The 27,562-nt window shown below is 39.3% G+C and overlaps 1 protein-coding gene across 2 annotated transcripts in view; it reads right to left on the minus strand.

Moving 5' to 3' along the window:
• Positions 1-20,807, minus strand: part of LOC144455915 (uncharacterized) — a 37,880-nt gene extending 17,073 nt beyond the window's left edge. For both annotated transcript variants that reach the window (XM_078150111.1, XM_078150110.1), the window contains exons 1-2: positions 19,452-20,807; positions 566-902 (exon numbers count right to left, since the gene is read on the minus strand). In XM_078150111.1, the coding sequence (XP_078006237.1) occupies positions 566-605 (40 nt within the window). In that variant the 5' untranslated portion in view covers positions 606-902; positions 19,452-20,807. The remainder of the gene's footprint in view (positions 1-565; positions 903-19,451) is intronic.
• Between the last annotated feature and the right edge of the window lie 6,755 nt (positions 20,808-27,562).

Raw genomic sequence — 27,562 nt, forward strand, 5'->3', positions numbered from 1 at the left:
AGCACCTCCCTAGGCCCAGATCAAAGCAAAGATTCAAAGATATCACCATCTAGGAATCCAGGCTCTATCCCTGCGGTCCTAACAGTTTTAGCTAAGTATTTAGCCACTGCCCACAAGCCCAACTAAAAACTATCCCCAAAGACTACCAGGCCAGAGGAGGTAAAATGATAACAGTTTTTATTAAGGTGATCCTCATTCATTTTTAGAGCACCTGCAAAAGTCAAAGTATTACGCTTCGTGCTCCTTACACAAAATTAAAAATCTTATAAACCCCCATTTCTCCTCATCCCAAGCTCCAAGGAGAAGATCACTATAATATATAGAAATATTCTGCCTTTGACTCCTTCCCAAAACTATCCCCTGGGAAGTAAAGCATGGTAGTGTCATGAAAAGTATACTGTAGCTTCCCAGGGAGCATAGTAACTCTCTAATTAGACACTCATTCTAAAGGAAAGGCAATTCCAGGTCAAATAATGGAAAGTGCTTTTCTGAAATACTGGCACCACGTAGAGAATGCAATCTCCTCTCTAGTTAATCCACACTTCCTTTCCCTCTCCTTTCTCACCTCTCTCCCCAAGCATTTGGGTCAGATCCACCAAGGTCATCCACTCTTCAAGAGTATCTAGATATCTGATATCACCCCAGTCCTTCTTCACTCAAGCAGATTGATCAGGAAATGTTCAAGCATCAGCGTCTCCATGATGTACTCCTTCCTGAAGGTCCGACTAGAGGTCTCCTGCTTGCGTCTGCTTGTGGAATGGATTCTGCAGGTCTGGAGTCTCAGAGGGAAATTCACTTTAGCTGGAAACTTCACTCTCCAGCAGAGACTTCTGAACTCCTCAGTAGGAAATCCTCCCATCGGTATTTCCAGGCCAGACACCTGCAGTAGTTTTGCAGGGCTGCTGTGGATGAAAAGATGCAATCAAGAGACAGAATTCAGTACCTCAGTCACAGTCTGATACCTGAAGAGAACCAGAAAGAGCCAGAGGACCAGACGTACAAATGGGCACATGATAGATTGCATTCATTAAACAAAGATCTGATTCAATTCAATTCAGCAAGAATTTAAGACCCCACAACGTGTAAGGCTTTATGATGCTGCTGGGAATACAAAAAAACAGACCCTGCCCTCAAGGAGCCTCTACTCGACTCTACTGAGGTGATACAACATTTATACAGATAAATAAATAAAAGGTAATTTGGGGAGGGAAGGATATACCAGGCATATCAGAAGTTCTAACTTATTCAAAGAAACCTATGGCAGCTGCTATGGAAGACACAAGGATGGAAAAATCCAGGTGTCTGACCTCAAGAGACATAAAATGTCTCTTGACATGCACATGACACTATGGTCACACAGCCCAGACAGAACTTCTTCAATGGACCCTGACAGATGGATACATACCACAGCCAGACACAAACTAGGGATTCTTCACATACAGACACACACACTGAGGAACTCTTTCTACACAAAAACACACTTGCAAGATTCTTTGCACACACGTGGACATGGACACACTTCAGGTTCTTTGATTTCCCAGACACAATACAGCTTCTTTTCATTCACACATATCCTCTATGGGCTCATGTCACAGACACATACACCATGGGTTCTTCACACACACACACACACACACACACACACACTGCATTCTTCACAGTCACAATATGAGTGACAATCTATATAAAGTATAGATTCTTTGCACATACACAGTTCATGTTCTTTGTGTGCACACAGACTTAGTTGTGTGCATTCTTCTCATATAGGATTCTTTACTCCCAAACAAAGGCACTACAGGTTTTCACAAAGAACACATTGGTTTCTTGGCACAGATCTTCTCCCATACACATTCAAAAACTGAGGAGTCTTCTCGCTCACAAAAATATATTGATACATATGGGATTCTTCACCCTACATAATGAATTCTTTAGCTATACCCAGATACCCTTCACTCCTACGATGCCCACAATGCCTGTTCTTCTTAGATTCTGCCCAGATTTTTTTTTATAGCTACCACCCTGCTCCAATCTATCCATCATATAACTGCCAAAGTGATTTTCCTAAAGTACAGGCATTGCCAAGACACTGTCCTATTCAACATCTATGGTCATTCTGGCCAACTCTCTGGAGGCTTTTCACACATAGACACTGAAGCTTCTTCATGCACAACGACACATCACATAGGTTCTTAACACACACGAACACACTGTTCAAAAAAAATCATGCAGAGATATACTTGGGGTTCTTCAGAGTTCACATATAAGACAGTGGGCTCTTCCCACACATACAGACACAGATACCTGTGGCTTTTTCACGCACACAAAGACCCAGAGATGTACTGCAAGCTCTTCTCACACAAAGATACATACCACATGCTCTTTACATGCACAAGCAGGTCTTCATACACACACTGCATAGTACACAGATACAAAGGCATTCCATGTCCTTCACAATCAGTGAGTTCTTCAAACATAGATATTGTGGCAAACACCCCATGTTATCTCCACACAAATATATAGTGGGGTTTTTTCACATACACTGACACATAATAATTTGGTAATACATGTATAAATCATATACTGCTCTTCTTGAGAACACACACATGCATACCAAGGATTCTTCACATGTATATATACTGAGCTCTTCACAAACTTTCACGGGCATACTGTGAACAAGACACACAATGGGTTCTTTGAAAAGACATAGACATTGACACACAGACATACACCCAGCAGATTCTGGCAGACACACAGAGGTTTCTTCATATGCAAAAAGACAAAAAGATACACCACAGGGTCTCCATTCCTACAGACACAAGCTGCTGGCTCTTCACAAAGACCCACAGAGACAGACTCCTGGTTCTTCCCAGTAACAACTTGTAGTTTTTCATGCACACACAGTTTTTAACACAGAGAGAAAGCATTCACAGTTCTGTACAGATATACTAGGCTTCTTCTCACACACACACACACACACACACACACACACACACACAATCTTTAAGTTTTATTCCCTCCATGCCCCCCACACAAACAAACTACAGCTTTGTTACACAACCACACCCCTCACACACACTCACAAACACACTGTAGGTTCTTCAGACTAGACTGACTCATAGGGGGTTCTTCACAGATACACTAACAACACACTATAGGTTCTTCAATGCCATATCATGTATTCTTCTGAACACAACACAGAAACAGGTTCATGAGAACACAAATTCACTGTTTTCTCCACATACTGAAGGTTTACACACACACACACACACACACACACACACACACACACACACACACGGCAGGCTTCTCACATACACAGACACACCAAGGCACAATGAAGGCTCTTCTCACACACGTACACTGTGGGTTCTTCACAGTTACAGACACTCAGGTTATTCACTCACAGATAAAGAGTGAATGGCTTTTTCACACATACACTAACAAACAACCAGACAACAGACCCACAATAGGCTCTTCAGATCACACTGATTCAGCAGGTTTTTCCACAGACATAAATAAAGGCATACATTAGATTCTTCATAAAAAGACAAAGAAATTGGCACAATGTGGGCTCTTCACACAGAAGGACAAGGGCACGTACAGACATACTATGAATTTTTGCAAACATACAGTTTCTGCACTGGATTTCTCAGAACATATAGACACACTACTGTAGGTGTCTCACCCACAGACATACCCTTTAAGACACAAAGATAGGATGCAGGTTCTTCACAAAACAGTAAAGGTTCTTGAGAATAAACAGACACAACATGTTCTTAAGAACAGACACATGATTTTTCAAAACACACACTGCGGTTCTTTACATATACACCCATAATAGGTTCTTCAAAGCACAAACATGCTCTTTTCCTGCTGGAATCATGGGGGGCAGCATGCTGCTCAGCTTTTTCCCAAAATCTCTTCTGAAAAGCCTAACTAGAGACAAAAACACCTAGAGAAGGAGGCTATGAAAAGCTCCAGAAGATATACAGGAAAGTTATTTATAAAAGTGCTAAAGTCTACCATAAGGAATACAGAAGAATATATAGAAATAAAGTTCATTTGGCTAGAAAGGCACAAAATGTTGGCAGCTTCTATGTACCTGATGAGCAAATGAGCCTCTGATCAGAATTAGAGGTCCATAATGCACTGCAGCTTCTGCATCTTTACCATATTTTCTGATTGCACATTTGTTCAATTCAATAAGGCTTGAAGATGCTAGAGACTGTGAACCATCTATTCCACAAGGTTACCCAAACCTGAAGTCTGAAAATGGTTTGATTTATAAATGTGGTTGTGGCAAGACCAAGAAATAGCGAATTATTTTGACTAAAAAGTTACTGCAAAATCTTCTGGTAAATATGTAATAATATTCATGAAGAATCTGAGCCATGAGATCTACACTGTTGACAAGTACTTCAAAGCTATCAACAACTTCCTGTAGCCATTCACATCTCACCATAGGGTAAAATGAAGAAAGAGACCAGAACAACAGGCATGTTAGAAAAATGAACTGAATGTGTCTACCATGACTATTTTTCTAACTTATTAAAATGTCTATTATAAAATTATACAAACATATATATAAATTATGTCTGTTACGATATGTTTTTTTGGACACATTTCTGATTAACTGTTGTTCTGACCCCATCCTTAGATATGAAGTTCAGGGCAAGGGACTTAGAGATAAAAATATGAGAGAATGGACCACAGGCTATTTGGTGGCAAGTAGATGTAAAAGCCACTAGGAATACATAAGAATGTTGCTGCTGATATTGATGTTTACTGAGTAGAAGCTATTCCTCTACTTGTAGGGAAGAGTATGTATAGGTAAAAACATTTTTTTTAAGTTCTAGGGAATGTTTTGAGAAAGTTACTGATAACATAAATATCCTTGTTATCTAAAAATTGTGATTAGAATGGAATTTTAGATGTACAAAAACTACCATAACACAGTTTGGATTCTTTACACATACACAGAAACAGCACGTTCTCTACAGACACACAAACTGAAGGTTCTACACACACACACATATACACACACACACACACACAGAGTAAATCAATCAACAACAATTTATTACACATTTACTATGTGCCAGGTACTGTGCTTAGCCTTGGAGATACAAAGAGAGGCAAAAAATATGTCCTCAACAGCTTACTATATTTTCATGGAGGTGAAAACATGCAGATAACTAGTTACATAAAAGATACAGAGAAAGCAGATGGAAGGTAACACAGAGGAAAATGCTCTGGAAAGGAGCCAGGTTATAAAGAACTTTTAAGTGCCAAACAGAGGATTTTCTATTTGATCCTAGAGTTCATAGGGAGCCAACGAAGTTTGCTGAGCAGGGAGGCAGGGGCAACATGATCAGAACTACACTTTAGGAAAATCATTTTGGCAGCTGTGTAAAGGATGGACTGGAGTAGGGAGAAACTTGAGGAAGGAAGACCAAAAAGAAGATTATTGCAAAGTCTAGATGAGAGGCGATAAGGGTCAGAACTAGGATGGTGATTGTAAGAGTGGAGAGAATGGAATGCATATAAGAGAGGTGAAGGTAAAAACAAGATATGGCAACAGACTGACTATGTGGAGTGAGTAAGAGTGAGAAGTCAAGCATGACACCAAGGTTACAAACCTGTGACTAAGAAGATAGAGGTGGCCTCAAGAGTAAAAGAAAAGTTAGGAAGAGGGAATGGCTTTCAGAGAAAGATACTGAGTTCTGTTTTAGACTTGTTAAATTTGAGCACATATAGGACATCTACTTGGAAATGTCCAATAGGCAGTTAGTAATGTGGAGCTGAGGAAGGACTGGGAGTGGATATACAGATCCAGAATATATAGATGGGAAACATCTGCACAGAAATGATAACTGAACCCATAGAAGTTTATGAGATCACAGCGTTAGATAGCATAGAGAAAAAAGAGAAGAGAGTCTAGAACAGAGTATCAAAGGATACATCCAGTTAAGGGGCATGACACAGATGAAGATCCAGCAAAGGAGAGGAGCAGTAAGGCAGCCAAAAGGAGAACCAAGAGAGAGCAGCAGCATTAATAAAAAGAGCTCAAAGTCTCTAGGAAGAGAAGTTGGTTAGCAGGAAGAGGATTAATAAAAAGCCATTCGATTTTACAGTTAACTGAGATCAACAGTTACTTTGGAGACAGTAGTTTCAGTTGAATGGTGGGGTTGGAGAGGGTTTAGAAAAGAGCGAAAGTGGAGGCAGCAAGGATAGAAAACCTTTTTAAGCAGTTTAGTTAAGGAAGGAAAAGATATAGAACAACAGCTATCAGGAAAGGCAAGAGGATCAAGTGAGACATTTTTTAAGAATGGGGGAAATAATTTGTGTGTGTATGTGGTATGTGGTGTGTGTGTGTGTGTGTGTGTGTGGTTGTGTGTGTGTGTGTGTGTGTGTGTGTGTGTGTGTGTGTGTGTGTGAGAGGAAGAGAAAGAGAGAGAGAAGGGAAGGCGATAATAGATAAGGAGAGATTAAAGATAAGTAAGACAGGAGGACGATAATGGAAGAAATGTGTGACAGGCACAGGGGCTTCTTCAGAATACACAGTCACACTACAGATTCTTCATATTTTCTTTTTTGTGTGTGGTTTGTTTGTTTTGGCTAGGCAATGGGGTTAAGTGACTTGCCCAGGGTCACACAGCTAGTGAGTGTTATATGTCTGAGGCCGAACTTGAACTCAGGTCCTCCTGAATCCAGAGCTGGTGCTCTATCCACTGTGGTATGTAGATAGAACACTGTGCCACCTAGCTGCCCCTGATTCTTCATAGTTTCAAAAACAGACATAGACACATACATACTCTGGTTTCTTCATCATCACAGACACACATCAGGTCCTTGAGAATATACAGACACAGTCTGAGTTCTTCACACACAATGCTTAAGAAGAGAGATAAAATGCAGGTTCTTCACACAGACATAAAACTGGCACAGCAAAACACAAAGACAGATACAGACATATTGTGGGTTCTTCAGAATACACAAATACACTGTTTTCTTCAGACAGATAAATATAGACACAATGAGGTTATTTTAAAAAACAGATACAGATTCTGGAGATCCTTCAGAACACGAAGATATAGTGCAGGTTCTTCACATACAGAGGTACAGATGAAAGATTCTTCACACATCCACATACATACCGCTGGATTCTTCAAATAATATTGGGTTCTTCAGGACCCATAGAAACAGAGTGGGTCCTTCACAGACATACACATACAAGATAAAGATATACAGGTTTTCGTGGGACAGAAAAATAAATGATCTTCAGAACAAACATAAGGTACTTCACAAACAGACCAACACAAGTCAGACTGCAAATTCTTCCCAGACACACAACATCTCCAGAACACGCTGACACACAACAGGTTATTCACTCATAAACACACAAGGAGTTCTTCACACGTGGACAAAAGCAGGTTCTTTACAAAGACACAAGCAGGTTATTAACAGACACATTCTTCACAGAGATACACTGTAGCTTCTTCACACATGGACGCACTGAGGGTGCTTCATTCACAGAAATGGACACACTGGGTGATCTATATTCAGATGTACTGAATGTTTTTCACACAGAGATGATGACAGGCTGTGGATTCCACATGCAGGCACACTGTGTGGTTCTTTTCAGGACTAAAAGGTGGGTTCTTCAGAAAAGAAACAAGGTAGACTCTTCAAAATACACTCACACATAATGTGGTCTTCAGAAACAAAGAAACACACAAGACAAAAGCACACAACTATTCTTCAGGCCATACACTGGGTTCAGACACACAGCTATTCCTCAGAATACTCAGAAACACTGCAGACTTCACAAACATGCTGCATGTTCTTCACACAGACACACAGGAACAGACATATTTCACATGCGACAGATACAGATACACTGTGGATCTGTCACCACAGAAAAAGACACAGTGAGTTTTTTCACTATCAGATATACTGCAGCCTCTTCACACAGAAATAAATCATAATTTGGGCTCTACACACACACACACACACACACACACAACACACACACACGAGGGTCATCAGAATACTGAGAAAAACTTTCAGCTCTTCACACACAAATACAGACACAGAGCCAGTTTTCCAGAACATACAGGCACAGAACACACACACACACACACACACACACACACACACACACACCCAGGTTCTTTAGAGACAAAAGGACACAGGACAAACCTACAGCTTTTCTTCCAAACACAAAGACCACACACCACTGCCTTCATAGACAGACACATACAGAAGACACTGTCAGCCACACAAGTGTCCTTGGGAACACAGGTCCAGTGGGTTTCTCAGGAGAAGTCACATACAACACACAGACAGCTACAGTTGTTTTTAAGAATACAGAGATATACAGCAAGTTCTTTGGACACAAGACAAACATCTGTTCTTCAGAACACACAGATCCAGCAGGTTCTTTGCAGATAGATACACACAAGTCACAATCAGTCACACCACTGTTCTTCATAACACACAGATGCAGAGGATTCTTCAGAGGTGCACATGCACACACACACACACACACATCACACACATAGTTGTTCTTCAGAAAACACAGACGTTAAAAGATATGGATATATAATTGTTCTTTAGAACAGAGACACACAACAGAGATCTTCACATACATACAAAAGATAGTTGTTCTTCATGACACAGCTTATTCTCTAAAACACACAGACTCAATGGGATCTTGACACACACACTGTTATTCTTTGAAACATGTATATATAACAGTCTTCATAGATACACAAGCCCCAGGCACACAACTATTCTTTAGAATACACAGATACATAGCTGATTCTCCAGAACACAAACACACAGTAGCTTCCCCACAGACCAAAAACCAAACAGCTGGTTTTCCAGAATACAGACATACAACATCATCTTCATAATACACACATACACATACCACAAGACACAGATATACCACAGATTCTGCAAATAGATTCTTCTGTTATTCAGAAAAAGAGAAACATACAAGACAGATATACTGGTGGTTCTCCACAGCATAAATACATAAGAGGTTTCTTTATACATACACACACAAGACATGGCCATTGTATTCTACAAACACTAAAAAAACTAGGAATAAATGGACCTTTCCTTAAAATGATAACTAGTATCTATCTAAAACTGAGAGCTAGAATATACGTCATGGGGATAAACTAGAATACTTTCCAATAAAATCAGGGGCAACACAAGGCTATCCATTGTCACCACCATTTGACATAGTGCTTAAAATGCTGGCTTGTAGCAATAAGACAAGAAAAATAAATTGAGGGAATAAGCATTGGTAAAGAAGAAACCAAGTTGTCACTTTTCGCAGATGATATGATAGTGTATTTAAAGAACCAATCAAAATGAATAGAAACAAATAAAGTCTTTCAGAAAATTTCAGGATATAAAAGACAAACAAAAATCATCAAGATTTTGGTATAATGCCAATAAAATCAGAAAAACAAATTCCATTTAAAATAGCTACAGAATGTATAAAATATTAGGACATGAAAGAATGAAGTGAATACAACCACAAACCTTTGTTCACAGAAATAAAGACAGACCTCAATAACTTAAAGAAAATTCATTCTTCACAGGTAGGACAAGTCAATATAATAAAAATGAAAATACTACCTAAAGTAATTTACTTATTCAATGTCATATCAAACTACCAAAAGCTTATTTTATGGAACTAGAAAAAATAACAATGCAAAAAAAGTCAAGTCAAAGGAAAATAAAATTTTAATGAGAATTAAAGGGACCTATCAGTACCAGATCAAAAGCTATTATTACAAAACAGTAATATTCAAAACAACTTGGTACTGCTTTAAAAAATAGAGATGAGTGGAATAGATTAGGTACACAGAAGCAAACACATCTAGCAGCCAAATGTTCTATAAATACAAAGACTCTATCTACTGAGTAAGGATTCATTATTGATTAAAACTGCTGGGAAGTTGGACCACAGTATGGAAGAAATTAGATTTAAACAAACACCTCATACTTTATATCAAGAGAAGCTCCAAATGGACAGGTGATCTAGATATAAAAAGTTACTTCATAAACAAATTCGAGAATCAAGGAAAAAAATTACCCATCAGATCTATGCTTAGGGAAAAGTTCTTATAAGAATCATTTCCCAATTGGTAAATGATCTAAGTGTATGAAAAAGCAGTACTTAAGGGGGAAAAATTGGCCGAAAAATATTCCAAATCATTAATAAGTTAGAGAAATGCAAATTAAAATAATTCTGAGGTTCTACTTCACAGCCATCAGATTGGTATAGCTAATTTTTAAAATTATAAAGGTTGGAGGGATTGTGGGGAAAAAAGACACATTGAGACATTGACTGGATCTGTGAATGGGCCAACCACTCTGGAATGCAATATGGAATTAAACACAAAAGTTACTAAACAATGTATGTCTTTTGACCCAGCTACAACACTGCTAGGTGTAGGTCACTACAAAGTAAACAAAGAGATCAAAGAAAGAGGAAGCAGTCCCATAGGTACAAAAACATTTATAGCAGCTACTTTTGTGATAGCAAAAACCTAGAACTAAGGGGGATGGCCATCAATTGGAGAATGGCTAAACAGATGTGATTCATGAATTTAATAGAATACTATACTGTAAAAAATGAAGAAAATGATGATTTCAAAAAGACTTGTATGCACTGATGCACAGTGAGGTGAGAAGAATCAGAGCAATTAATATTAAAACATCAATATTATAAAAATGAACAGTTCTTAAGACTCATATATAAAATTATGAAAAATCAGTTCAGAAGAGAGCCAGAACTGTACAATAACTACCTGTAAAAACAAACAAGTATGAAATCTATAAGAACTATGATAGATGCAATGATCATCCATGACTCCACAAGAGTGATGGTGATGAAGCATGCTATCCATCCCCTAACCAGAAGGTGATGGATTCACGGTATAGAATTGGGGGAAGGGAGAGAGGGAAGATGGGAGAGAGAGAGAGAGAGAGAGAGAGAGAAGGAAAGAGAATTCAGAGTAAATAGGTGTATGTGTGTGGGCATTGTTAATGTGGAAATTTGTTTTACCAGATTATGTAGGGATGTATTGAGGACTTTATTTTTCTTATTTATTTATTTTGCTTAATTTGGGGAAGACAGATTAACCTAAAAATTCTTAACTGAAAAAATAAAAATTATATACTATATTACTATATAATAGTATATGTTATATACTATTCACATAACTGGTTCTTCAGAACACACACACACATGCACATGCGCACACACACATAGCTGATTCTCCAGAATACAAACAGCAGTTCCTTTATGCATACACATACACACACAGTTGATTATTGAGAACACAGACACAGTTGATTCTCCAGAACACATACAGCAGCTCTTCTGGTAGCATGGTCACATAGCAGATTCTTCAGAATACATACACACACACACACACACATACTCTAACACAATATAGACAAATAACTGGTTCTCTGGAACACAAATACATATACACATACACAGCTGGTTCTCCCCCCCAAAAAAAAGACACAGTGGCTTCTTTGTAAACAGACATACACAATATAACAAAGACATAGTTGGTTCTTTAAGACACACGTAAAGCTGGTTCTCTATAACAGAGACACACATCTTCTTCACACAGCTGGTTCTCCGTAGCACACACACACACTACACACACACACACACAGAGGGGTCCTTCACAGACATGCAGCTTGTTCACTAGACCACAGATACACAGTAGCTTCTTCACAGACAGGCATATAAATAAGACACAGGAACACAGCTAGTTCTTGAGAACACAGCCACATAGCCACATACCCAGAACATGGATTTCATAGAAAGAAAGACACACAAAACACAGACAGGCAGCTGATTTTTTAATGCACAGATACACAGTGGCTTCTTCACACACACACATACACATACATATACAACATACACGTATATAAAACATACAGCTATTTTTTTAGAACATACACAAAAATCAGTGTACATATTATTATATATTCATACGCATGGGAAGGACTCACACTGTCTTTGTGACCTATCTTGTATGTGTGCATGAATGATCCACATAGTCTGAAAAGCCCCTCTGGATGTCTGTGATTGTAAAGAGCATGTAATATGTGTGAAGAACATACACCAAATCTATTTTTGAGATTAATCTGCTGTGCATGTGTTGGTGAAGAACCCACAATGTGTCTATGTATTCTGAAACCCCACAGTGTGTGTCCACATGTGTCTGTCTGAATACAGGTTATTCACATGTCCACAGATGTACAACAAATCCCACAACATACAAAGACTCAATGCAGGACACAGTTGTTCACATGTGAAAATGGAAACAGACACACTGGGGCCTTTTAGCACACAGCCACAAGCATACAACAGATCCTTCAGAACACACAAACACAAAGCAAGTTCTTTACACACACAGACACAATGAGGCCTCTTTACACTCCCCCCCCTTTTACAACAGCAGGATCTGTGGAATACAAACACACAGTAGGGGTTATTCACATATATAAAGACCCACAATAGTATTCAAAATAGACACAAGTTCTTCAATCACACAGACAACAACATAGGCATACTTCAGACTTTCAGATAAAACAATCCCATTGAAGGTTTTTTCCAAATATAGAGACACACAGCAGGTTTCTCAGAACACAAAGACATGCAAAAGGTTCTCACAGACACACTACGGGTTCTTAAGAACACATGGATACACCATGGGCTCAGAGTTTTTCCACACACACAGACTCAACGTGGGCTCTTCAGTATACTCAGTCATGCTACAGATTCTTCACCCACAGACCTCAGGCATACACACTATCCGTTGCTTCATACAAACACAATGCAGGCTCTGCAAGGTCACAGATGTAAGGTGGGAGGGGTCATTCACACAGAGCACACAGAGGGCTCTTCAGAACAAACACAAAGACACAGTGCAGGATCATCACACATACATAAATATGCAACGGGTTTTTCAGAACAGGCAGATATAAAATAGATTCTTCTTACACCCTGTGGGAGATTTACTGACAGACAGACAAAGAAACAAAGATGCACTGAAGATTCCTCACTATCAGAGACACCCAGCGGTTCCTTGAGAACACAGACATGTGGGTTCTTGATACATTTACACGTGTTCTTCAATGCAGATACCCTGAGCATGCATACACACATTCAGACACACTGCAGATCCCTGACACACAGCCACACTCTGGGTCCTTTACAGACACAAAAGAAATAGTGATACCATGGGTTATTTAGAACACACAGACACACTGTGAGTTCTTTATAGGGCCTAGGGTTTTTAACCTGGCATTTATGGAGTCCCAAGGAAATTTAAAGAGATCCATGAACTTTGATAGGAAAAAAATTGCATCCTTATTTTCACTAACTTCTAAATGAAACAACATTTCCTCCAATTATTTAAAACATTATTTCACAAGGAGTAGGTCCATAGGCTTCACCAGATTGCCAAAGAGATCTGTAGCACAAAAAAAGCTTAAGAAGACCCGTCATAGATACATGCCAAGACAAACAAATAGTGGATTCTTCACAGAAAGGCACACACAGCCATGTGTAGTTCTGAGGGTTTTCCAAGAACACACAGACACTAACACATGATGAGGGTCCCCCAAAACACACAGACCCAATGAAGATTCTTTACACACAGAGACCAACATGGACACACCACAGCCTTTTTTTTTAACACAATGACACAAACACATTACTGTTCTTCAGAACACAAAGACAGTGTAGGTTCTACACACATACACATGACACACAGATACACAACAGGTAGAAGATGTAGAAACACAATATTTCTAAGACACACTGCTCTTCATGGACATAATAAACAGAATACTTTTCTTCATAGACAGACACAATGTGGGGTCTTCACCAACACAGACACACAGTTTTTGAAAAGAAAATCATGATTTGGGTTCTCCACACATACCCATAACACACACAGAAACATTTCAGGTTCTTCACAGACTTAACAGAAACCTGCACATAATGGGTTCTTCAGAACACACAGATGTATTAGAGATTCTTTAGAGAGACACATACAGTCACACACACACTATGTAGTTTTCAGAACACACAGACACATTGTGGGTTCTTTACCAACACATGCATACAGCAGGTTCACATCAAAGATTGGTGGGGGTTCTTCATATATATTACATCCCTTTACAATCACAGATATACAGAAGGCTATTCATTCAGAACATGCAGAGGGCTCTTTAGAACACAGAGACAGTGTAGGCCATTCACACACACAAACAGAGGGTTAGGTCACAAAGCCATAATGTGGATCCTTCCCACATTCACAGATACATAATAGGCTTTTCTGGGCACAAAGACTAGGTTCCTTCCACGTACACAGACACAAAACAGATTCACTACAATACAAAAACATACAACAGGCTCCTTAAAACACACTGACACTCTGCACTTATTAAGAACACACGATTTGTTGGTTCTCCACACGTAGGCCCAGAAAACGGCATACATGAAGTAGACATGATGACAGTGTACAGACCTACATGGGTTTTTCAGAATACACAGACACAACGGGTTCTTCACGTACATCAACAGACATTCTGCATGTTCTTCGCTCAGATACACCTGCAGGCTCTTCACACACAGACACACAACAGGTTCTGCAGAACACAGGTAGAATAAGTTCTTTATAAGGTAGACACATAGAAGATTCACGGACCCGCACATATACAAGATACCAACACAAACATACTAAGACCTTTTTTACCCACAACCACTGAGTGCTTCAGAATACAAAGACAATAAAGTTCTTGACATGCACAGATTCAAAACAATCAATCAAAAAGCAGTTACTAAGTCTTCACTATGTACAAACTGGGAATTCAAAGAAAGATAAAAATGGTCCCTACCCATACGAAGCTCAAATTCTAAGGAAAAGACAGCATGTAAATAACAAAGTCAACAGGAAATAAACAAAAAGTATAGGAGATGTAATTTCAGAGCAGAAAGAACAGCCATGCGGAAGAACTGGGAAAGGCCTGGGGCAGAAAGTGAGATTTGACTTTCAACTCGAAGAAAGCCAGAGAAGCTAAGAGGTAGAAGTGAAGAGCAAAAGCATGCCAAGCATGAATATGTTGTCAGTTCAAAGGCCCTGAGGAGATGGCAGGGACTGCGCAAGCAACAGTGAATGGGCCAGTGTAGCTGGATCATAAAATGTAGGAAAACTGTAAAGATATGAAGGGACAAAGTTAGGAAGAGTTATAAATGCCAGCTGATTTTACATTTGATACTGGAGGCAACAGGGAGCCACTGGAATTTATCAAGTGTGGGGAGTGGTGACACAGTCAGGCCTAGGCTTGACAATCACTTTGGTATCTGAGTGAAGGACAGACTGGAGCGAGGAAAAGACTTGAGGCAGGGAGATCAGATGGAAAGCTATTGCAATAATTCAAACCAGAGGTGAAGGCCTGGACTAAGTCAGTAGTGGCTGTGTAAGTGTAGAGAAGGGGATTTACATGTAAAAATGACAAGACTTGGCAACTAACTGGATACATGTATAAGGTAAGCAAGAATGAGGGGTAAAGGATGACACCAAGGTTGTGAGTCTGGATGACTAGGAGGATGGTAGAATCCTTGAGATTAGAAAGAGAAGATAAAACTGTCAGTAAATGGCCTCATTTTTTTTAAGCGAAGCATGACAGTGCTATGGGAAGCTTGAGGAAAGAGCGGCATAAGGTTTAGAAGAGCTACACAGACATACGGTGAATTCTTCAGAATACACACACACACACACACACACCACCAGTTTATTCACAACATAATCTTCAAGACACATGCCCTAGTATTCTTCCCATACCAACCCAATGTGAGTTTTCCAGACACATTTGTACTACAGAATCCACACAAACACACACAAATTCAAATACACTGCAGGGTCTTTGTAAATAAAGATAGAATAGGTGTTTCAGAACACATACACACGGAGACAGACACATTGATCATTCTTCACAAGTAGACACCCAAAAGGTTTCTCAGAACACAAAGACATGGTGCAGGTTCTTCAGATATGTGTATGTTTTAGACATATATTCATATATACACATTCAAAGATATATGCACATATTCTTCAGAACACTCAAACACACTGCAAGTTCTTTACACATAGACACACAATGTTCTTCAAAAACACTGACACAACAAATTTTTCACGACACATTCACATTGCAGGTTCTTCAAACAAAAATATGATAGGAGTTCTTTAGATCATAGCCCAACGTGGGTTCTTCACAAAAGCAAGCAAACAGTAGGTTCTTCAGAATACAAAGACACAGTTCAGGTTTTATACACACACACACACACATCACAAAAGTACAGTAAAGATTCTTCACAAACACAATAGACTGCAGTTCTTTAGAGCACAAAGAGCCAGTGTAGGCTCTTAACACAGAGAGAACAGATTCTTCATGGACAAACTCAGGGCAGTTTCTTCACATACACACACAGACACACTGAATTCTTCACATATAGACATATACTACAGGTTCAGCCCACAGATAGATATACTGTAGCTTCTTCACAGACACTGTAGATATCCACAGGCAAGAACAAAAAGAGACACACTACAGGTTCCTCACAGATACACACACAGAGAAATCACAGATTCCTCAGACACGCAGTGACACTCTTAGGGGTTTTTCACAGACAGCCCACAGAGGACACACTGCAGATTCTTCACAGACAAAGACACTGTGGGCTCTTGGGTTCTTCACAGTAACAAGAACAAAGTCACACACCACAAGATCTTCTCACACACCCAGGATCACACAGGATCTCACACAGGATCACACACAACCAGATATAATGAGGATTCTTGGGTTCTTCACAGACAAAGACACACCGTGGGCTCTTGGCTTCTTTATGATAGCAAGGACATAGTTACACACTATAAGATCTTCTCACACACCCAGGATCACACAGGATCTCACACAGAATCACATACACCCAGACACAATAAGGGTTCTTCATAAACAGAGACAGACATACTCCAGGTTCTTCATTTGCACATGCACACAGTGGGTTCTTCATATACACACACAAGCATAGTGTGGATTCTCTGCACACACAAAGACACACTGGAGGTTCTTCACTGCCACAGACACACTCAGACATGCCGAAAATTCTTCTCAGATATACTGTGAATTCACACACACACACACACACACCACACACACACCCCTGTGTTCTTCACACACAGTCACACAATGGGCTCTTCATACAGATCCTCTGTGTATGCTCTTTACAACCTTACACAGATACACTAGAGTTTCTTCACTTAAGACACATACACAGTGAATTCTTTACTCACATAAAACAGATACCTCAAGCTCTTCAAACAGACATACCTAAAGGGTTCTATATATAGACAGACCCACAATGGCTGGCTTTAGGAGACAGGCTCTTCACACATTCACCCATACAAGGTGGGTTCTTCAAAATATAAGCACACAACAGATTTTTCACAACACACATTCAGTGCAAGTTCTTCACACACAAATATACTTTGAGTTCTTCATAGACACAAAAACAGGCATAGATAGTCACACTGTGGGGCTTTTTATCTCATACATTGTGAGGTTTCCCCATAAACACACACACACACACACACACACACACACACACACACACACACACACACACACCCTCGGCAGGTTCTTCACAAACAGATGCACACAGGGGGCAGCTAGGTGGCGCAGTGGAAAGAGCACCCGCCCTGAAGTCAGGAGGACCTGAGTTCAAATCCGGCCTCAGACCAAACACTTAACACTTACTAGCTGTGTGACCCTGGGCAAGTCACTTAACCCCAATTGCCTAAAAAGCAAAAAAAACAAAAAACAACAACAAACAGATGCACACAGTTTCAGAACACACAGACAATATTATAGGTTCTTCACACACAGAGGTACACAATGCACTGTGTATTCTTCATAACAAACACAGATACTGACACATACCCAAACATACTAAGGATTCTTCACACACACACACACACACACACACACACACACACACACACAGAGCGAGGTTCTTCACAAACTGGGAGTTCTTCAAACACATACACACACAGTTCTTCACTCATGGATAAGACACTTTGTGGGTGTTTCATACATACACATACATTGCAAGTCTCGCATACAAAGACACTCAGCCACTGCAGGTTCTTTACACACACACAGAGCACACTAGGAGCAGGCTCTTCACACAGACAGAGGAGACACACTGCAGGTGCTTCACACACCCCATGGATTCTTCACACAGACACAGATTTCTTCTACACACTACCACAGGCTGTCTCTCAACCACACAGACGGGCATACACACACAACTGTGAATTCTTCACTCACATAAAATAGATACTCTGATCTCTTCAAAGAGACACACCCAAAGGTGTCTTCACATACAGAAAGACACACAATGCCTGCTTTAGAAGACCAGTTCTTTATACATTCACACATACAAGGTGGGTTCTTCAGAAATACGCACACTACAGATTTTTCGTAACACATTCACTACAAGTTCTTCACGCAGACACCCAAACAGGCACAGATGTGCATTGTGAAGTTTCTCCATATACACAGACCCACACATCAGATTCTTCACACACACACACACACACACCCCTCTCTCTCTCTTTCTGCAGATTCTTCACAAACAGATGCACACAGCTTCAGAACACAAAGACCTATTACAGGTTCTTCACACAGAGGGGCACAAAACGTAATGTGTTCTTCATACAACATACATACTGACACAGACACACAGTCAGTCTATGGATTCTTCACACAAACACAGTGGGGTTCTTCACAAACTGGGAGTTTGTTCACATATACATCACTCACAGATAAGACACTTCGTTGGGTGTTTCATACAGACACACACTGGTGCGTCTCACATACAGTCACAGCCACTGCCGGTTCTACACCTACACACACATACACACACACACACACACACACACACACACACACACACACACACACACAGACGCGGCACATGATGGGCAGACTCTTCCCACGGAGAAGACGCATCGCTGATGCTTCACACGATCCGAGGGTTCTTTGTACAGAACTCGGGCTTAGGCACAACCACAAGACCTCTCAACAGCACGCCCTCACAAGCACAGCACACACACGCACACACCCCTATACACACACGTACACACGCACGCGCGCACGCACAAGGAACCTCCCCGCAGTCCCCCAGTGGCTCCGCAGAGGATAAGCCCGCCCCTTGTCCCGCCCCTGACAGCGGTGGTAATAGCCTGCTTACAAGCCCGGCCCTCGGCCCCTCCCAGATCCGCCCAGCTCGGGTTCGGCAGCTGGGAACGGGCCTGGTCACTAAATACCTGGAACTGAGTCCCGAGCCTGGCCTGACCTCCGATAAGCAGCTGGTTCAGGGCCAAAGAATCAATGATGGCGTTGATACTGCGCACGCATCTTCAGGCCCGGCTGGGGAGTGCGCCTGCGCCCAGGCAGCCTCAGAACTACAACTCCCAGAATGACGCAGAGCACGCCGCTTCTATTTTCCAAGGGCTCTTGCGACCGGTCACTCAAAAGTGCAGCGCGTTCTCAAGCAGCGTCAAGTTTGAGTCCTCCCCAGCACCGGGGAGACTAACCCTATCTCTCTGCCCAGAGCATGGCTGTGACAAGAGCTAAGCTGTCAGTAGAAAAAGGACGGAGACTTGCTATTCTCCACCGTCACCCAACCACTCCCCCACAGCCCCTTCCCCTAAGATTGACGACCGCTCAATTTGACTTCTGTCCATCCAGGCGCTGGTCAAATACCCACACTTCCTGGAAACCTCAGAACCGTCCTTCTAGCGCTCGCCAAATCACCAGTACCAAGCTTAATCCTGTGTATGCGGGTCCTCTCTAAGGAACACAAACTCCTTGGGCGCAGGAACTGGTTTCTTTGTATCCTCTGTACTCTGCATAAGTGCTTAATAAATATTTGCGGAATTGAATTGAATGATTCATTTGGATTTTCAAAATACGTGACAGGTTTCCGTGTCAGAGTTTAGTTTTTAAAAAGACTTGGGTCACTTTCGGAGGGAGGGGATAGAATACGCTAGGGTGCAGAGGAAACTGGTTTAAAGACTGGGAGGGGGAAAGTTGAAATGCTGAGACCACTTTGAATGGAAAAGTGCTCATGCTGCGGTACCCAGGGTTAGGATTTGACATTTAACATTGTTTACAAATGACCGGAAAGTGGGAAGTGGAGTACACCATAAAATATTCAAGCCTGCAGCAGTCACTGAGCTCTTCCAGGCACCGAGATGCCAACTCCACGGGGGATAAGCTGCAGGAGAATCTTTGGACATTCTGTGAGTAGACAAAGAAGTGGCAGATGAGTTTCATTATGGGTAAATACAATATAATTCAGCCAGAGGAAAATAATTACAACCTACCGACAGGATGATGTGTACCTCGCTCTGACATGAACCAGGGAAAGAACCAAACTATTTGTAAATTGCTCTCTGAAGTCCTGAACCCAATGTTACCAACAAATCCGTGGGCTTTTTGGGGCCAAAAAAAAAAAAAAGGAAGCAAAATAGAAAACATTTCTCTACCTTTGCAAAAATCCATGGTTCATATGCACCCAGACAACCAAGTGCAGTTCTGATCAATATATATCATGACTCACATGTCAGAGCTGGAGCAGTCTCAGAAAATGGGAACTTACAGTGATCAAGAGGATGAGGATGAAGCTGTATAAATTGATAAACAAATGATTAGAACCCTTCACTGGAACTACACAGGGTAGAGAGAGGTTATACTAACATCTACAAAATCATGAAGGGTATATAGGTTGAATATGAACTTGTGCACCAAGGCTTAGTGAACTAGCTAGCTGATACAGACTCTACCAGGCCTGAAGTCAGGAAGACCTACTTTGAAATCTGGCTTCCGATGCTTACTAGCTGTGTGACTTTGGGAAAGTCACTTAACTTCTGTTCCCCTCAGCTTCTTCATCTGTAAAAGCGGGATAATAAAAGTGCCTGGCACATAGTAAGCATTAAATAAATGTAAGTGTGAGAAATGCTAACAGTTTGGTTCCCACAGAATTGATAAGAAAACAGGACAGGGGGAGATTAGGTTATTGATTAATTGATTTCTTGGTTTATTGGTTTGCAGAAATATGTAAATAGGGCAGAAGGACATTAGTTTATTGGTTTACACAAATATGTAAACAAGATGAAGGGGAGATTGGTTTTCACAGACTCTACAGGAACAATAGATATTGCATTGCAAATACAGATGTTAAATGGGACTCTCAGGAATGTTGGGACAAGTTGGGGGTTAAAGCCAAGTGATCCCATATAACCACTTGCCCTGCTGTACGTATAGGTGTGTGATTCCAATGAGGGAACACACCCAATTCTCTTGAGAATTGTTAATAAAGTTTGTATCTCTTCTCTCACTCCACAGCTGTGATTTCTTTATGATCCAGCTAACTCTTGTTCGGGGAATTCACCGAGCACAGTCTCGGGCTGAATTCTGAATTGAGTCTGGGTTTTTTATAACATAAGCTATTATTATTATTAGTTATTATTACTTTGAAGACAGAAGTAATTTTGGACAAAAAGTACTAATTTATATAGCACCTACTGCCCTTAAAGAATGAAAATATCTGTATGTTCAAAAACAGCTTAGATAAATATATGGCTGACAGATCCATAATAGGTGATTTTTTAAAACTAGAAAATTAGAGCCCTAACTTTTTAAATTTGACATTCAGGACATCCTGTGCTGCCCCTACATCAGAACTTTTTTTAAAGAGCAGTGTATTATTCCCATTCTCACATTCTTATTTTTAAAGCCGCCCCTCAAGAGGTCCCTAGAAGTTGTGAGGGGGAAAAAAAAATCTACCATTAATAACTTCAATCTTTAGGTTTACTAAAAGCTGACTTAATTCTGGTAGAAGAAACGCGGTACATGAATGTCCCTCTGTCTACATACAGGTGGTTATTCCCCTGATATGAATACAATTATTTCATGTTTTAAAATAACCTTCACTTATTGTTCTACTGTTGAAGGGGAGTTTGGATTATAACTGAAAAGAGGCCAAAATATTTAATACTGTTCTTAGAGAAACTATCATAGCCGGTGTTGCACCACAGCAGATAGCAACTAGCTAGGTCATCACTAAGGCACCGAAGAACAACTAAGCTACCACAGCTGGGCTGCACTGCAGCACTATGCAGACCGTGCCCCACTTGACATTACAGAGGACATTTAAGGCAGAGGAAAGACTGGTTTTGGTTGCAATTGCCAGGATGAGTAGCTTTGGTGCCTTTAAGCATTTTGGACTATTTGCAGAAAAAGATTCAAAGCAGACAAACCTTGTGAATAATAATATTTAGACAGCCCTTTAAGGTTTACAAAGTGCTTTATACATGTCATCTCATTTTACCCTCACAACAACTTTGTGAGGTAGGTACTATTACTATTCCCACTTTACAAATAGGCAAACTGAGGCTGAAAAAGGTTAAGTGACTTGCTCAGGGTAATACAGCCAGTAAGCTTCTGAGGAAGGATTATGACCTCAGGTCTTCCTGCTCTCAAAGGCCAGAACTATATTCACTATGCCACATGTTATATTCCCCATGTAGATGTTTTCGTTTCGTTTTGGTTTTTTTTTGGTTAGGCAACGAGGTTAAGTGACTTGCCCAGGGTCACACAGCTAGTAAGTATTATGGGTCTGACGCCGCATTTGAACTCAGGTCCTCCTGAATCCAGGGCCGGTGCCCTATCCACTACGCCACCTAGCTGCCCCTAGATGTTTTCTTCTGTCTATTCCTTAGCATACTAACTAAAAAAAGGCACTAGGGGGTGTTTGTGTATACGCATATGCCTTCCCCTACATACCTGGTATTTGTTAATTAGTAGCAGAGCTAGGACTAGAACCCAAAGTTCCTAAGCCATAAATAATACACTGCTCTTTAAAAAGAGAGAGAGAGAGAGAATAAGAGAGACAGAGACAGAGATCCCTACCTTCATCGTAACAAAAAAAGATACATTTGAAAATACTAACAAAATCAATTTTAAAAAGCTAATTTTATCACAAAGAAGAAAGGCAAATTGCACACACACACACACACACACACACACACACACACACACACACACGATGAATCCACAGTGGGTAGGGAGAAAATAAAGAGAATAAGAAAAAAAACTGTTATACAAAATTTGTGACAGCAAGATGAGAATTTAAAGGAAATTGATGAGTATCTACAAAAATATAAAATACTCAAGTTAATCATAAAGGAAACAGAGATCTTAACCTAATCTCAGGAAGAGAAATCAAACTACCAAAGGAAAAAAATATAGTTCAGATGGACTTGTAAGTGAATTCTATCAAATGTTTTAAAAGCTATTAATACTTACACTACATTAACTGTTTTCAGGAGAAAGAATGGATCTACTGAACTCCTTTTATGGGACAAATAAGATTCGATATCCAAACTAAAAAGGGATAAAACAGAGAAAGAATTGTAAGTAAGCTCACTAATTAACGTAAAATTTAAATTTTTCATAAGAATACAGTAAGATTAAAAAAAACCCTCATAATCAAAATTAATTTACACCAGGCATATAAAGATGGTTCAATATTAAGAAAACAATTAATATAATCAAATGGATCTGTGACCTCACTGATACAGGAGTTCTCTTAAATCATAGAGTACAATCCATACATGACTGCCCATCCTATGCAACTCTTGTCCACATTCTCCCAAAAGTTTGCCATTGATCACTAGACAAGGATTTCACATTTAGAATACCAGTAGCCAAACTGGAAATTTGTTGATAGTCTGAAAATGTGAGATTCTTAACACCATCTGTCCCTTTCCCACTACTTTGCTACTATCACTGCAAGAAAAAAAGGGAACTGCACAAAAGAGAGGGCCATTTGAAATTTTTGTTTAATGGGTTGCCATGGCCAAAAATAATTTCATCACAAGGTGTCCAACCTACTAGTAATGTGCCTCTCATAAATAGTTAGGTTGATCCATGGAAAATAGACTCCCTTTCCAGCATGGCAGAACTTGCCAGACATTGCCCTTCACTGGCATTGCTTTCAGGAATCCAGGGGTGACTCCACTCCACATTTAATGTGATAGTAAGACATCAGAGTAGGACTTTGTGGATGTAGCATAGATAATTATTTAAAATTGTATAAATGACAAAACAACTAATTACATGATTATATCAAGAGATAAAGATAAGATCTATGACAAGACAATATACTTATTTATCAGTTACGTTAAAAACCATAGACAGCATGGACATGGAAAGGCCCTTCAAAGTATTACATATATATGTATATGCTGCATACACACATATGTATGTCTATACACATATATAATTATATAAAACTGCATAAATAATAAAATAATTTAAAAGGTTAATAGATTCTATGGTAAAGCAAGCATGCCCCTTTCTCCATTGTTACTTACAGATCCATTTGAGTACCTGTGCTAATTTTTTTCTCTAATTTTAAGCCATTTTTACAGGCCTGATATAAAATCAATACAGTTATCCCTTCCACATTGTGGGGGTTAGTGGTCGGTGCCCCATAATCTGGAAAATCTGTGTAAAATTTTTTTAGCCTTCCTTTCATACCAGAGAAGAAGTCTGAATTTTTTCTTTTTCTCTTAGGGGGTGTTTACAATACCTTATTGTAAAATTTGGATATATTTATGGTATTAAAAGAGAAAATATGTTGATATTCTATAATGTTTATATTATATTATACATATATTTTACACATTTCTGAGTTTCTCAACTTTTCTGTGTCATCTGCTGGTCTTCATGTGGCTTCTGCAAAACTCCCAAAAAATTCCATTTAATTTCTTATGCCGACCCATGATATATCGAAATCGCGATGAGGAAAGTCATAATGTGGAAGTGATAATTGTAATTGCAATTTTAAAAATTTATTACTGTAGTCTTTTTGCTAAAATTGATTTCTAAATTTTGCATTAATTAGTAAGATTACTCTGATATTGATTTCTACATTTTGCATTAATTAGTAAGATTGCTCTGATATCCATTATTACTGACACAGAGGTAGCAAGATGGCATGGAAAAGGCAACGGGCTCAGAGTGAGAGAACTGAAGTTTAAATTCTGGCTCTGCATCTATGTGCTCATGTGCAAGTCAGTTAACCTCTCTGGACCTCAGTTTCCCCACTTATAAAATTAAGGAATTTGACCAGATGACCTCTAACTTCTCTTCTGTCTTTATAGCTATGATTCCAGATAGCAACAAGACAGGAGAGAGAAATTAAAGGAAAAATATTAAAGTGGATGCTTACTACTTACTACACATAGTGTGCAGGACCAGAGGGACAGCAGTAATCTCATACTCTGTCTTGGTCAGACAATATCTGGAGTATTGTGTTCACATAAAATTAAGTACAAAAATGGTATAGAAAATCAAATAACAATTAAATTGATAAATAATTGATAAATTGATAAATAAACCAGGAACTGTTTTTTCAAAAGAACAAAAATTAGCAAACTGAATTTTTAAAGGAAAAATGTAAAGCAAAATTATAAGCAAAAAAGGAGTTATAATAAAAGATATTAATAATATTATTAAGGTACCCAGCACATACCTAAATCCTAACAAAGTATAGAATTTAAAGGAATAATTAATTACAAAAATATAAGTGACCAAAACTGACAAGTGGAAAATTAACATTTAAATAGACCAATCTCAGAGGAAACAATAAGTTATCACAAAATTATCCCACAGAAATATACTTGGCCCAGAGAGATTTACAATTGAATTTATAGACTCATAAGATCAAAGATTTGGAGCTAGAAAGGAACTCAGAGGTATTATAGTCCAACCTACTCATTTTACAGATGAGAAAACTAAGGCCCAGAAAATGTCAATGATAGATTTGAATCTGGATCCTCTGACTCTAGATCTAGTTTGCCTTCCACTACACTCACTGCCACTTTGAAATTCTTCCAAACCTCCCGAGAACAACGGATCCATCTAATTTAAAAGGCTATTCACAAGTGGAAAGAGAAAAATGACATCAAATGACACGGATATGGCACTTTATGGTTTGTAAAGCATTTGATAACATACATCATGTCATGTGATCCTAGAAACAACTTTATGGTGTGAGTGCTACTAATAGAATGATGCCCATCATACCCTCGAGGAAAGAGGCTGAGAGAAGGATCACACACTTAGTAAATATCTGAGGTGGGATTCAAACTCAGGTCTTTCTTACTGTGTTTGTATAAAATACAGATTTGTTCAGTCATTTCACTCGCATCTGACTTTTTGTGACCCCATTTGGGGGTTATCTTGGCAAAGACACTGGAATGGTTTGCCATTACCTTCTCCAGCTCATTTTACAGATGAGGAAACTGAGGCAAAAAGGTTTAAGTGACTTACCCAAGGTCACATAGCTAGTAAGTATCTAAGACTAGATCTGAACTCATGAAGATGAGTCTTCCTGATTCCAAGCCCAGTACTTTTAAAAGCAAAAATTATGGGGCAGCTAAGTGGTGCAGAGGATAGAGCACTGGCCCTGGAGTCAGGAGGACCTGAGTTCAAATTTGGCCTCAGACACATAACACTCACTAGCTGTGTGACCCTGGGCAAGTCACTTAACCCCATTGCCTAGACAAAAAAAAAAAGGGCAAAAATTATATACCAGTGTCCTTGATGAATATAGATGTAATACTAAATAAAATTTGACTTAACAGAATGTGCTAATATATTAAGCTAATTATTCATCATAGCTAGCCTAAGCCTGATTCAAATTCAGAAAAATTATCAACATAAAAATATGCAATCACAAAAAACACAAAAATTATTATCTATGTATACAGAAAAAGCGTTCGATAAACTCCACAACATTTATTCTTGATTTTAAATATATATGTGAATTTTTTTCTTCAACACAATTTAATAGTATTTATCTTAATCAAGTCACAAAATAGTATGCAATAGAGAAATATTAGAAGCATCACCATCAAAAACAGATAGAAAACATGGATACTCATTCTAACCAACTTATTTAGCATAACATTGGAGATTCTAGAAATTGTCCAATTAATTTATATTTCTAATAAGAATACTAAAAGGCTTTTTTTCAGAATTAAACAATATGACATTAAAACTCTGTGGGGAAAAATGGACAAGAATATGAAGGAAAATGTGGGGGGAAAGCTGGTCAATGTGGTATTGCGTCCTTAATCTTCAAAAGTTATCTCATAATTTTCATGGCAGCATTATATGTAATTGATGAAAAACAAACTGGAAGCAAATTCCAAATTGAAGCTAAATTCCAACAATAAGGGAATGGTAAATTGTGGTGCATTAATATAATGGAATACCATAATATAATGAAGTTCAACAAATATAAAGAATATAAAGAAATCAAGAAGCACCTTTAGCAAGTCATGCAAAAGGGAAAATGCAT

Source organism: Phascolarctos cinereus, unplaced genomic scaffold (genome assembly GCF_003287225.1).
Source record: "Phascolarctos cinereus isolate Bilbo 61053 unplaced genomic scaffold, phaCin_HiC Scaffold_2;HRSCAF=192, whole genome shotgun sequence".
NCBI classification, from domain to species: Eukaryota; Metazoa; Chordata; class Mammalia; order Diprotodontia; family Phascolarctidae; genus Phascolarctos; species Phascolarctos cinereus.